This window comes from Paramisgurnus dabryanus, chromosome 20 (assembly GCF_030506205.2).
Source record: "Paramisgurnus dabryanus chromosome 20, PD_genome_1.1, whole genome shotgun sequence".
Taxonomy (NCBI): domain Eukaryota; kingdom Metazoa; phylum Chordata; class Actinopteri; order Cypriniformes; family Cobitidae; genus Paramisgurnus; species Paramisgurnus dabryanus.
In genome coordinates this window covers 24,384,213-24,398,830 of record NC_133356.1, presented here as the reverse complement: position 1 = coordinate 24,398,830, position 14,618 = coordinate 24,384,213, and the positions used below count along the sequence as shown (strand labels likewise).

Genomic DNA, 14,618 nt, shown 5'->3' with positions numbered 1-14,618 from the left:
GTATTTTGTGAATGTGAGCATCTCCTTTATAATAAATCCTTTTCACATGTGTCCAGCAGGCTCGTATTTCGACAAGAGGGATTATGCACATGGTTCACATGAAGCAACAAACACATATTTTGAAATAACGTGCAACACACGACATTCCCAACACATATTTTGAATTTGCGCCCCTCAGAAGAGAAGTCACTGGCAGCTACTGATGCAGATTTTGCCTGAAGTAAATTTACAGTCATAAAAATAACACATTTATTGTAAGTGACGTTGCCAAACCATAATGAATATAGAATAAAATGTATATATGTACTTTTTTCATTACTTACCACATTTTCTGTTCCCTATACTTACTTTGCATTTTATGTGTTTTTTACAGGAGGCACAGAAGGTGAATAACCCGATAAACAGCCAGGCTGACGGACCACCGAAGAGATTGAATGAGAAAGATGAAGTCCCAGTCAGTGAGGTGGGCTGGATGACCTCAGTGAAAGACTGGGCAGGGGTCATGATCTCAGCACAGACCCTTACCGGCCGAGTTCTGGTAAGACTACCACACATACTGCAAACTTCACCAGCTGCACACTAAGGGTGGTTTCATATTAGGTTGGATTGCCTGGTCCAAACCAAAGTTCGATTGTTTCCCCCGCTGGTCTCTGTTTACATTATATTATTTTGTTTTGAACCGTGGTACACTTGCGTCATTAAGGTGCAGCCGTTTAATGATGTTACTCGGCAGCGCCAACAGAGTTGGGCAGAGTTGTTCATATCCTCATTGTTCTTTTTTTGAACCTTTGGTTTTGTTTGTTATTTTGTAAGAATAAATACAGAAACCCACTGCAAATGTTCGCAAGTGCTTATCATCAATGTTAATAAGAACAAACGCATCATAGCGTTTATTTCCGTGATTTTAGTTTGATTGTGTTCATATCAGCAGCGAACTGTACCGCAGTCCACACAAACCGTACCCCAGACCATCCTTTTTAGGCAGACTTGGGTGCGGTTCAGAAAACATTGTTCATATCAGCCAAACGGACCGAACTCTGACATGAAATGGACCTGGGGCACACCAAAAGTGCTATAGACGGTTTCAGCAGTAATAACATAAAAACGGCTTTTGTGGAACAAACGTAACTGCGTGTAAACTTGCTCAAAGAATGAATAACAACAGAGTCCTTTTAGTGAAGTTTATTTCTCATAACAAGCAAAATAAACAACAAGTAGGTTACCTTAGTTCAAATCATAGCTAAAGCGTATCAAAAACTACACTGTCTATCCACACTATTTCTTAGCCCCATGATGCTCTGCGCGTTCTGCAGGGGTGCAAACGTTTCACCTTTCTGCGAAGTTCGCCGTTTTTGATACAAAATAGTTAATTCTTGTAATTCGTTAAGATCCGATGAGTTTTTGAAAATGAGGGGTGAGGGGGGGTCTGTGACAGGGTCACAGTTAATGAAATTATGAAAATCATATCCAGCTCTGGTAACAATGTCAATTGCAATTTATAGTGACCTTATTTGCTGCCGAAGTTTAAGCAGTCTGTGTAGATTGAGCTCACATACTTAACTCATAGTATTTTCTCATTCGAGGTTACTCGCCCACGTCACGTTGCTGTGCACGTGGTCAAAAAAGCTTAACATTTGTACACGTATTTAAGCACTGCAGTATTAAATTAAGTGATTTTAAGTAGTTGAAACAAACAACAGTGCTATACGCTCGCTTTTTCTGGTTGAGAGGAGCATGCAAGCCGCGCATCCGAGTGTTTAATACATGGAATATACAGAGACTTCTTGTTTTTAACCTTTTCAGGTTATGGTTTAAAAAGTCTGAAGTTTGTGCTGAACACAGTGGTATGAGACACTTGCCATTATTATGTTTTAAAGCAACTGAAAAAATACCAAATGTAAGCGCAAGTCAGAACCTCTGACAGTGTCCCAAAATGGTCGGACCCCAGAGGGTTAAAATGCCAGTTAAAACGGCAGACTCGTATCCTTTGGTGACCATACCTGCCATTCTTCCCGGAGCCGTCCTGGCCCGGATTTCGGTACGGCTTCCGGAAGTCGTATTTGGTGACCGCATTCGTCATGCAGTTAAAAACATAAGACATACAATCGTAGTTTCATTCTTACCTAAAAATGTAACGGTTGCTTTTCTGTAATAATAATAATAATAATAATAATAATAATAATATTCCTCTATGACGTATGCGGTCGACAAATGCGACATCCGGAAGACGAACACCGAAATCCTGCCCAGGACGTGTTCGGGAAGAATGGCATGTATGGTCACCCTATCGTATCCCTCGCAATAGGACTACCATTGGCTTTAGTGGCTCACCAGAAGATTTACACATATGAGCTCAAAGATGGCGGCGCCCGCATTTACATCAAAAATAAGGTGGATAGATGTTTTTATCGGATGCATACGGTTTGTTGCAGTTACGCGTTTGGGCGGAATTTAACTTCTAGTTTCTGTTTGTTTATTGGTCTGGCTGGCTCACTGCTAAACTGAACTCTGGAACAAATACATTGTCAAAATTAAAAACAAATGTTTTGTTTTTCTAAAGATGAGGGGAGATGACAATCATGGATTGTTGCTATGTGAAGAGAGGTTTGCCACCCGATCTGTAGTTAACATTGTATACATACATTTTACACAGTAAAGTTACCTAAGTGTCATTTTTGATATGCTTTAGTTATAATTTAATCTAAGGTCATCTACTTGTTTATTTTGCTTGTTATCAGAAAAAATACTCAAGGACTTTATTGTTATTGATTCTGTGCATAAGTTTACCTGAAGTTACGTTTGTTCCACTAAAGCCGTTTATATATGTTGTTACTGCTGAAACCGTCTATAAATCAAATTACAAATGATGCACATATTTACACATTTTCAGAAATTAAAATGTATTGTTTGTGCTGTTTTAAATAATAATATGCATGTTGCTGATTACTTGGAATTGTCATAAAATATTTATCATGCTGCTGGGTCTCTGTTGGCACAATGTTGGTTCCCAGGATAGTATGAATGTGTTTGTCACAATTATTCCCATATGATTGCATGGTAGGGCTGGGAAAAAAATCGATTTGATTTTAAAATCGAGTTGGCAGGTCAAATCGATTCATATTTTAAAAAAATCGATTTTTTTAGATTTTTTTTCTCCCCCTCTGCAGTATAGAGCAGTACATACAGTGTTTCCCAAACATAGGCTCTACTGGGCATTCCGCCCAGGTAAAATGGACCCGCCCAGGAAAAAAAATCACTTTACGAATTTCCGTATTTTCTGAACTCGACTGGATGACCCGTGTTTTGTTGAGAGAGCCCGTGAAGATGCACGCGTCATAAACTCATTATCCAGCGCATCATAAACTCATCATCCAGCGCGGCAAACTGGATCAACTGCAGCACATGCTGAGGTAACTGAGGAGCCAGGGAACTACACTGCGACCAAAATGGTCGCATATGCTTATGTGCATATGTGTTTATAGCATCCAAGTTGGCTTCATTTTGCGTGCAAGCACGTTGTGTCTCTCCCGTTGAGTGTCCGTTCACGTGCTCTTCGTTTCTCAATGAATTGGGTGCGACGCGAAGCAAGCTCAGTGTCACATTGTATCCTTTATGTTTCTGAACTTGAGCAGAGTTTTACCATTAGAGGTCTTTCTTCCCTGAGAGGATCCGTACGGTTCCGGGTTTATATTAGAAATGGTCAGTCTGGTCCGGGTCGGTCCTAGTTTATTACTTTGAGTCCCAAGTATGATTAATATTGTGTGTAAAACCCGATTCGACCGGAGAACTGCCGTGAGCGCTACCTAAAGCTCGAGTGAAGTTTCAGCGTGCCTCCGGTTTCTATGGTGATGACAACTGGCTCTTGTTGCGCCCACGCGCTGCATTTTCTTTAATCCATTTTTTTATAATCTAATCTATACTATTAATAGACCATATATTTTCTAAAATCTAAAAAGTTTGCACAGAGATTGTAGCAAAAAGCAGTGCTAATGTCAAGCCAATTGCACTGAACGAGCAAAGCTAAAGCTGACTCAGGATATAAAAAAACGCTAAGCTGTAATGTAAAGTCTGTCATCAGGACAGCAAGTAAACTTTTAAATCTGAAATAATGAGTGGATTAAGCTTTTTTAATCGGCAAAAGAGAAATAGAAAGCAGAAGCAGTAAAAGTGCCTATCTCTAGAAATTATTACCATTATAACATCAGTCACATTTATAATCTATAGACCTGCACTGTCTTTTAATATACTGTACATAGTATTGTATATATTGAGTTTGATAAAAGGGGTCGTCAAATTGCTTCATATACCAGTGCAAAAACAGAAAGTGTTTTCGTGGTGCTTTGACAAACAGTGTCAGCTTTGTTCATGACAAAGAAAGTTTGGGGTGGTTAGATTAATGAACTATAATGTGAAATTAATATTAATGTTCAATAATTCAAAGTATTGTGTTGTGTCACACATTATTAGTTCTGTGTCACATGTATAGTAGACCATTTTTTGTCGGTGGATTATAATGATTGCCCTTTTCACCAGCTACCACCACAAGTAAATTTCAGATCTGTGGGAAACACTGACATACATTTTGCATTCGCCAATCTTCATTCCTTCCCAATTTTTTGTTGATGCATTTTAATTAAATATAATAAATATATATTTTAAAAATATATACAGTTTGCAATTATTTTGTTTTAAATGGGGTCGGGGAAAAAAAATCGATTCGAATCGTAAATCGAGTTTTTTATAAAAAAATCTCAGATTTTTTTATGGGGACGAATCGCCCAGCCCTATTGCATGGATATTTTGTTTAAAACCATTTCATCTGTATTCATCACATAGTGTATGGTTCTGGACATTTGGGACAGCAGTAATACCGAATGCGAGTCGTGTGGGTGGCGTTTGTGATAACAGCTGTTAGTACCCGCACAGCTCTAGACAAGGACGGGTCAATTAACTATGAACAATTGAGTCTGTTGAACACATAATGAAGATCATTTACTTTTGGAACGTTATGCAGATGAGAGCAGGGCTAATTTTATGAACCAAATCTGGTTTGCTTTGTGGTTTTCCACTCTGGTGCATCTGCACTCCTGAAAGCTTAACATGAATTTGATTTACTCAATAACGTTCCGACCTTAATTTATTTTGTCTTGAATATTTATATCCCAGTTCTGTATCTCATCTTTCAGGGAGAGTGACCCATGCACATGACCAGAGTGGCAAACAGGGACCTTAGTCTAGTGTTTCTGATGCAGTGCATGGCTGATCGCTAACAGTGTTGTCAGTACAACTAAAGCATGAGTGAGGTCTAAATACTCGTGTTTGGACATGTGATGGGTTACTTCACTGATGTGAAAGTTATGTTGACGTAACCTGTGCAGATCCTGTGTGATGGTATTGGTTGGGATTATATCTATAGTTCTAGCAAGTACATGTGTGCTCAAAGCAGACATTTGTGTCTAAATAACCTAATGGGGTAAGATAGTTATTTTTGCATATTCAGAGTTTAATTTGCAGATTACAGTAAGCCAGTCATAGATTGACTTTCTAAGGATTGTAAACACCATAGCTCTATCAAAACATTGCTGTGTTTACATGAGAAATTGTCAGTATTAACTTCTGATTCAAACAAGTGAACATTGCGGATATGTCCACAAAATGAATTGGTTCGAGGCTCAAGGCCTACGGGTTGTGACTAATGTGCCGTCGAGCAAGGCACCTTAACCCCATTGCTCCCCGGGTGCTGCAGGGATAGCTGCCCACTGCTCCGGGTGTGTTTGTCCATGACTTCCAGTGCATGTGTTCACTTCTCACTGGATGGGTTGAATGCAGAGGTCACATTCCAAGTATGGGTTAGCATAAATTGGCGAATACATCACTTTCACTTCATTTTTAAGGGAATGTTTGTGCACACTTGCATTTATATGCACCTATATATCTTTCCCCTTTATGTGGCCTTCTAATGACCCTTTCTTTAAGAGAGTGACATTTTATTTAAGGTCTGACCCATTTTCGAGCTATAGCTAGAACATAATGCAATAGTATGAATGGGAGTATTGTGCCATGGCTGTGACTGAGACATAAGCATTTATCCACCAGCTGTTTTTCTTTTTTTTCTTTCTTTCATAAAAGAAATATGTATAATGCACAGTGATAATGCATAAGGAATGTGTGAAAAATATTTTTATTTCACAGCTTTACATTTAATTTACAGTAAAGATAAAATTATTTAAATTATTTTCAAATGTCTGCATATTATACATAGATTGTAAAAAAGATGGATGACGCCGTTCGCTCTCTTCCATTGGTTTCACGAGTTCGCCCTTACATCTAATCTGATTGCGAAAGTAAGCATATTTTGGCGTGCTGTCCTGGGGGAGGGCTCAGGATCCGGAGTGAAGCTCGAACTCCGAATCCGGGGTATGGCCCGAACCCGGAGAACTCCCCCATCCCAAACTGGGATAGAACAGATTAAAGTGGCGAATTGGGGTGGTGGAGGGATATCCGAAAATGATCTCAATAGACTGAGGTAGGTAGGATGTCTGTATATGTAGTGTTTGGCTGATTACCAAATTAGATGCACCTGTGCTTGATTAGTTAATTATCTGATCGTGCTCCTCCCGAACCTTGTTAATAAAACATCATGAAATGTAAAGCCGCCAGTGTCCCAAATTGGCGCTGACATCTTGGGTCTTGAGTCTACGCAGTAGCGATTTTGGGACCAGTCCTGCGCAGTAGTGAGCAGAAAGTAAAGTTACTTTTACATCAATTTACATCAGCGTGATAAAAACTACAGTAAATGACAGAAAACAGCTTTAGAAAAAAAGATATTTGAAGTGTTAATTAAATTGTTTAGTTGGTCTCAAGTCCCATTGAATAACATGGGGGAGGCGGGGTCCTAGTATTTATGACCTATACTAGGATCAGTCACTGGGGGTCGTTCGAGATATTTTGGCTTCAATTTTCAGGGCGGCACGCTTAGTATTATATTTTATTTTTATGTACAGCACTTGGATAAACAAATGATGTTTTAAAAAAAGTTACTTATAAATAAACTTTGACTTTGTGTATACAAACAACAACTTTTTACTGTACACAATACATTTTATTTTTAAGCAACATACAACATGTATGCTAGGTAAAAATAAAGCCTTTAAATTATAAAATTCTTTCAAAATATATTTTTTTATGTCAACACAGCTCATACATTCGATATTTTAGCGGTTTTGAAACCTTGACTCTTTAAAACCTTTGTATACCTTGAAACTGTTAACTGGCCCATAATGCCTAATGAGATAGAACTGAGCACTGTGAAACAAGGCAATTTACGAAACACATTGGCCTTATGTTGTGTTGTCATCATTGGTTGCACACAAGCATACAGTAAAAAGATCTGAATGGTGTACAGACAAATTTGCTCTTATTATTGAATCAGGCAAAAGACATAATCAGACTCATACATTTAAAATGTGTTACTCATGCTTTGTGACTAACTGGTAGCACATTGTAAAAACAAAACAAAAATAATAAACATGGTTAATAAATATATATGGTATGGGTTTTTACTTAAAATAACAGAATTAGTACAATTCTGAATTACCATTTTTCATTTCTCAATTCACATCCTATCCATCAAGGATGTGTACTCAAGTCACATGACTTGCAACTTGACTCTACTCAAGTCCCAAGTTCCTTATAACTAGATGGGTTTATATAAATTAATATAATTAATAAATACTTCATATAAATGTGATATGATTATTAATACTGATACTAATTTAGACAAAGAGCACTAATGACTTGTTGATGACTTGCAACTCGACTTGGACTTGCCTGTCTTGACTCAGAACTTGACTCGAGACTTGAATGCAAAGACTGACTTACTTGTGACTTGCAAAACAATGACTCGGTCCCACCTCTGCTATTCATTATGTACAAATACAGATACACTTGTTCTGTTCCAACAATCTGTAATGTCATGCTTAGGCTCTACAAACAACTGTTTTATATACACAAGCGAAAATGAGTTTCACAGAGCTTATTTTTGATGTGGTGGATATTTAGCAGGAGATAGAGCCTTCATTACACCAGAGCTGCACAAATCCCATGAGAATTTCATCAATTTCTGAAAATGAGCAATGCTTTCATCAGCCTGTCTTTCTTAGTAGTGAGATGAAAAGGTGCTGTGCCGTAACCATGGTACAATGATAGAAACATATATTAATATTATGGTACTTTAATACTGAATGATTACCATTTTTATGTAAATGTTTTCGTGCAAAAACATGGTATTATTATAGTACCAACATATTAATACAGTGGTATTGACTTAAAGGCGAGGTTCATGATCTCTTAAAGCCAATGTTGATATTTGAAATCACCTAAACAAACACGCCCCTACTCGAATAGAATCTGGACCTTCTTTTGATAGACCCGCCCCACACATACCCAGGCAATGATGTTGGTTAGTAGACACGCCCCTTACTGCTGATTGGTTACAAGTGTGTTTTGGTACTCTGCCCGACTCCCTTTTCCAAAGTGTTTAACAAAAATCATGCACCCCGCCTTTAAATTTAGCGATGCCAAAGTGCATAGCAGTATTCCTGGTCAGTCTGAATATAATACACAAACAAGCCGCACTACTTGACAAACCTAACATTTACATTACATTACATTCATCCATTTGGCCAAAGTGACCTATTACAAGGTATACATTTTTTAAATCAGGGTTCGAACCCATGATCTCTTGCTACTCTGAGCTATACAGGAACAAACGTAACCAATTGGATATGTAAAATGCACAGCACATACAGTATGTTGCATTGTGGTACTAGTAGAGTAAGTGAATATATGTGTAGGTGTCCGTGTATATACGCAGCTGTGCTGCAGAGGTAATACGTACGTATGCGAATGCGTGTGTGTCTATGTAGGCGGATCTATGGTCTAATGCTCTCTATCGGGGTGCTTTTTGCAGCTTAAAATCGCAATGAGCATCTGTGGATGCTGTGCCTGGCCGGTAACCATGGCAACAGCGGTTTACCTCAGCTCTGTCATTCTGATGTGCAGAACTGGCAGGGTGTTTAGATCCTACGAGACAATAAGAGAATTGTCTTTTTCCGCTCTGCTTCCTCGAGCGCTCTGGCCCGGGGTAAACAACAAGACAGATGAAGGTGACCAGCACGTGTCTGTGCAGGTAGACGTATTATGCGGGTGTGAAGGGTAACATTGTGGAAATGAAAGCTGAGGCACATGCCCTTATATTCTGTAGTGTATTAGAATTGCTTGATGACTTTGAGGGTGTTAAGATGTCAGGTATGTCCCGAAGGGAGACATTTAATTACAAGATCTATCCAAGTTCACCTATTGTAGTGTCTCCTCGGATGATGCTGAATTATGGATGTCTAAATAAGAATTATTCTTCCACTTGCAATGGATTTCAAGCCTTTGTCGCATTATAGTCAACATTTCACCTTTATAATGGCAGCGCATGTCATGCATCATTGGTTGTTATATGGACATCATGACTCTCCTATCGATCATTCACACTTAGTAATAACCTTTCTGCTTCTGGCAGGATAAATACTATATTCATGATTAATATACCCGTAGGCTAAGTAGGCACTCTGTCTTTTGTATTTGTCTATTTTCTTGTTTTGATAAACCACGAACGCTGAACTCCCAGATGGCTGATGCAGCATGTTGCTGTATTTATATGCTTCATCCCATTCATTGTGCAGAAAAGCACCTAAACAAGACTTTGGTTTTGTCATAAAGAATTGCTTAGCGCCAGGCTTGGTCTGTAAATGTGATTTATCTTTTCTCTACATTTGTGGGGCATCAGGAACCCTAATAACAAAGACTTGCCTTTTACCTCAAGCTGCTCATCGGTCTTATAATGGTGGAAGATGGGATTTTGTTAATTGAAGCTTAGCAACAGCTCCCAAATGAGTCTTTTCATACCTTTACTTATTGGTTTAGATATGTTAGTCTTCATACTTCAGACAGCTTTATTAGCTGTCTTGGGATGCAGGGATTACACCGGGTTCCTGCTCTTTCTGACACCAGAGGGCTCAGGATGAATTGAGAAGGTTAGCCTCAGAAGATACTATAATGCTGCGTCCACACCAGCCGCGGTAGAGGCGGCAAAAACGCGCTATTCGCACGTAGTTGGACGCTTGAACATTTGAGTTCACTGCTTCATTCGCGCGTGAAAGCCCCACGTGAAATTCTAGTCATTCGAGACATTCACATGAAAATTTGCGTCATGGGAGGGGCTTCTGCGACTCCACCACTCCACTCACTTCCTGGTTAACCCGTCGCGGAAAACCGCCGAAGTTCAGTTTTTTCAACTCGCATGTTTCCCGCGGCAACGCTCAATTCGGCTCATTTCGCGACGTGCTTACAGCGTGTAACGTGCCCCAGGATGCCTAATCGCGTCTTTGCATTGACTCAACATGTAAATCACCCACGCTTGCCGCCTCTACCGCGGCTCGTGTAAACACAACATAAGACACCCACTGGAAAAGCTACTACAATTTTAGAGGTTAGACACATTTACTGGTGGTGATGATATTAGTCTCTCTATAGTGTCTGATTAATGACAACCCAGCATTTCTTAAAGTGTATCTTACCACTTTCTATTACTGTATGTTTTTAATAATAAATATTTTATATTACATATTTATGCAAGATGTTAAAAACAGAGTTGTAACACCCAAAGACCAACAAATACAAAAAATCATTACAAAAATTGGAAGTCACAGATGGAAACCCCCATTAGATAGCAAGTACTCATCCCACTAAACAGGCAACTCTCGGTTGGCTTATCATCTGTCAGGGCATTCAAGTGGCTTTCACAGGTGCAGACAGGCCATGTGCCCAGAGTTATTTTTCTGCCTTCAGCCCCCACCACCAAGAACTCTGGGAACTGGTCTGGGTACAGTATGTAAGCCACCTGTGCAGAAGTGGCAGTAAACATTCAGGGCCTCAGACTTTCACCTCTGTGTGGCGTGGGAGAGGGAGATATAGAGGAATGTGCTATGTTGTCCAACGGCCCACTCATGACCGTAGGGCATCTATGTGATCCCTGAACATATATATCCATCAAGCTTCCTAGCCCTGTCACTTCATTTTGGGCACCTATTCAGATTGAGCCTGCATGTCCGTATGGCTCCACGGCGGGAGAATGGCAGAGATGGAATGTGTCTGGATTCATGATTATGAGTTCCTGTGGAGGGCAATTTCTAATTTGTAGTTAATCTTTTGCTGCCTGTATACTTATCATTGGAGGCAACAGCTGTCATTGCAGGAAAAAATCCATCAAAACAATACATTAAACAAAATTAATGACAAAGCCGTCAATTCTTTGTGAAGCGTGACATTGAGAATTTTCCCTGTAATTATCTGCCACATAAAGCACATTTTGACTCATCTTAAGATGGGTTACATATCTCATAATGAAAGCAAATGCTGCTTCTGTTTTCTTCCCTCATTATTTTTTATGTAACAGGCCATAGTTTTAAAGTAGCACTGTAATGTGTATACACATTCCTTTAACATTATGATGGTTAAAGGAATAGTTCACTCCAGATTAAACATGAGCCTATATTTTACTCATCCTCAAGCCATCAGGTATATATGTATTTCTTCTTTCAGGAGAAACATTTAGAGATATATTTAATAATATCCTGGCTCTTTCAGCTTTGCAATGGCTCTAGATACTGGTCACTTGTTTAAAGCCCATTCATTGTGAGAGAAAGGAACCCATATGATTTTGGTTGGTTAATATATGTCTTTTAAAGTGAAACGATATACATGAAAACCCCATACATTTCTGCGAAATTTTGAAGTCAAAACAAGTGACCCACGTGAATTGTGTAGATTTGATAAGAATTTTTTTGGGGGGTATGCACGCATTGTTTGTAGATGCGTCCTTCGCTGTCATCCAACATGTATCCCAGACATTAGGTTTGTCTGAGTTCATGCCGCGCTACAAAAACCGACAGGCAGGTGACATCAAAGTACCACGAGAGTGAATCAAGATTTTATAAGGACTCTGCTTTTGAACCACTCTCACGCTACTGTGATGTCATCCGCCTTTTCTGTGTTCTTCGTCATACACATGTTTGTTGAAGATGCATAGAGTGGCTTTGGGACGTAAAGTCAAGTGTAAGACACAAAACTCTGTAAAACTATAACTGTAGAATTCTGAGTTGTCAATCAATTAAAACAACATATATACACAGATTGACACTGCAAAGTGACCTAAAAGATTTTTTTATTGGATTGAAACGAATGATGGACATACTCCTCGCTTGTAAGTCACATTGGTCTACTAGCCTACTGCTGTAAATATGTAAATGAAAATATGGTAAAACTGCAAAAGACTGCATGAAATGATGTTAATAAGAACTTACTTTTACTAATACAATTATAAAGAAAGTTTATCGTTTACATAATCATTTAAAGTGCGTTTTGCAGGTAAAATTTTTCCACGAATTTGGGCAATTTGCTTGTTGATAATAAACATTTAAATTGTTATCCATTGTATTTTATGTTGTTGGTTATCATAAAACGGAATAAAAAACGAAAAAGTACAGCGGTTTGCAAGGATTCTCCTTTCCCCCTCAACGCACTGCATGACGTCACGTTGGGGAGAGAATTTGCCTTAAGAGCATTGAGAGTGACTAGAGAGATGAGTAAAGTACAATATTAAGATTATATCAATGCAAATTATAGATAAATACATAGATATAGATAGACTACATAGATAGACTAGATAGACAGAACGACAGATAGATAGATAGACAGACAGACAGATAGATAGACAGACAGACAGACAGACAGATAGATGGGCTAGTATAGAGAGATAGGCAGAAAGCCAGATAGCCTTAGCATAACTTCGTGTAGAAAGTAAACAAACAATTAACATACTCGTGCATGCTGGTTTGAGGGGGACCATAATCCTGCTGAAATGGGTGTATGCGATCTTCAGCACAAACGAATTCAGGCAGCATGACTCAAATCCTGGAAGCTGAGTGAGGCGTCACGTCGTCACATCTGGTCGCGAGGTAAGAGCCTCGAACACCGATCAAAACGCACACATTTCCCTACAGCCAGTAGCGGAGTTTCAGTCGGGAGAGTCGGGACTTTCCCGGTTGGCCGGTCTGATAATAGTTATACATTGGGAGTTATATTAGCAACACCGTCTGTCGGTCTGATGTGCGGCCGGTTCCCGCAGCCCGCTGGTCAAACTATGCAGCCTCTCTGCTCAACAAATATAAAAGTGCTCAACCCGTTCGGCCGGTCCAATCATGTCCAGGATTTATAAAAATACGGGGATCAGTGATTGGTTTCTAGCCTGTCATCCTTTGATGTAAAAAGCCGCCGAACGCCTGTTTATTGCAGTATGCGGTTGGATTCAAGCCCGCTGCAGCTGCTGACCGCTGATTCTGTGTAAAATGATCGTGTGATTCGTTATGATCGCATAAACAATATAACAAAACTTCCTTTTATTTCACATAAAAATATATTTTAGATATTATATGATAGACTAGTAAGTGTGGATTAAGGATGTTTAAAACTCTCTAGCCTGGTGGTCAGGACATGAATGGATTGAATCAGCAGATTTGCAAAGTTTTATTTATCTCCACATATATCATAAATAATAATTAGCAGGGTAACTTTGCAGTATACCACATTATATATTTCCTATTATGTATATATGATTTCCATATTATAAACGTAAGTATTAATAAAACGGCAATAAATGTCTCATCTATTTCTATGGCTCTGGCTGAGGCTTTCATCTACTTCTACCCAACGTGACGTCATCGCCGAATTGCTTAAAAAAACCGTTAATACCAAAAACATTAAAAAAAAAGGGTCTTTAAGACCTTTTTTGAGACATTTTAAAAATGATATACATATCTTGAGTGATTTATGTACCCATTAATCAACAGTGGTGGTTAACCTGCAACACGCCCTTTAAGTGATTTTAGACTATTTGAGCGACAAAGACGCTAAAGTGAACTGTTTTCTGTGTGCATACATGGCACGTGCACACACTCATGGACACAAACTCAAAAGCCCATCCACGGAAACGCGCGTTTCAAAAATCATGCAAACACATAATTTCTTTGGGCTTGACAGGAGATATACACACAAATTATTTTGTAATAAAAGTCGTTTATTATAAGTGAGCAGTCGATCATATGTGTCAGTGTATAGATCAGCTTTTCTCCTCCGGTGTTAAAGGGACAGTTCACCTTATAAGAAATGCTTATGTTTGAGTCATTATATTAATCAAATTACAGAAGACAAAACGAAAATCACTTTTATAGCTTTAAAAAGATTAATTATATTTAATTTATAGAATGAAAACAGTGTTATATTAATTTGATACTATTTCTCTACCTAATCAATACTGTTAGACCTGTCTTTTTAAATGACTACACTGTAAGAAATCCAATTAATGAAATGTTGGACGGGCAAAAATATATAAGTTAAACCAATTTTTTTGTTTGAGCTAGTTGAGAAGACATATTATTTTAAGTCTAGATAAATCTGTGTTTAAAACATTAAATGAATGGTTATTTTCAAATCCAGTCAACATTCAGAAT

The 14,618-nt window shown here is 38.6% G+C and overlaps 1 protein-coding gene across 21 annotated transcripts in view; it reads left to right on the top strand.

The window, feature by feature from the left end:
• Positions 1 to 14,618, top strand: part of kcnma1a (potassium large conductance calcium-activated channel, subfamily M, alpha member 1a) — a 279,908-nt gene that overhangs the window by 64,818 nt on the left and 200,472 nt on the right. For all 21 annotated transcript variants that reach the window (XM_073812910.1, XM_065297219.2, XM_065297218.2 and 18 more), the window contains exon 2: positions 374 to 538. In XM_073812910.1, coding sequence (XP_073669011.1) covers positions 374 to 538 — 165 coding nt within the window. The remainder of the gene's footprint in view (positions 1 to 373; positions 539 to 14,618) is intronic.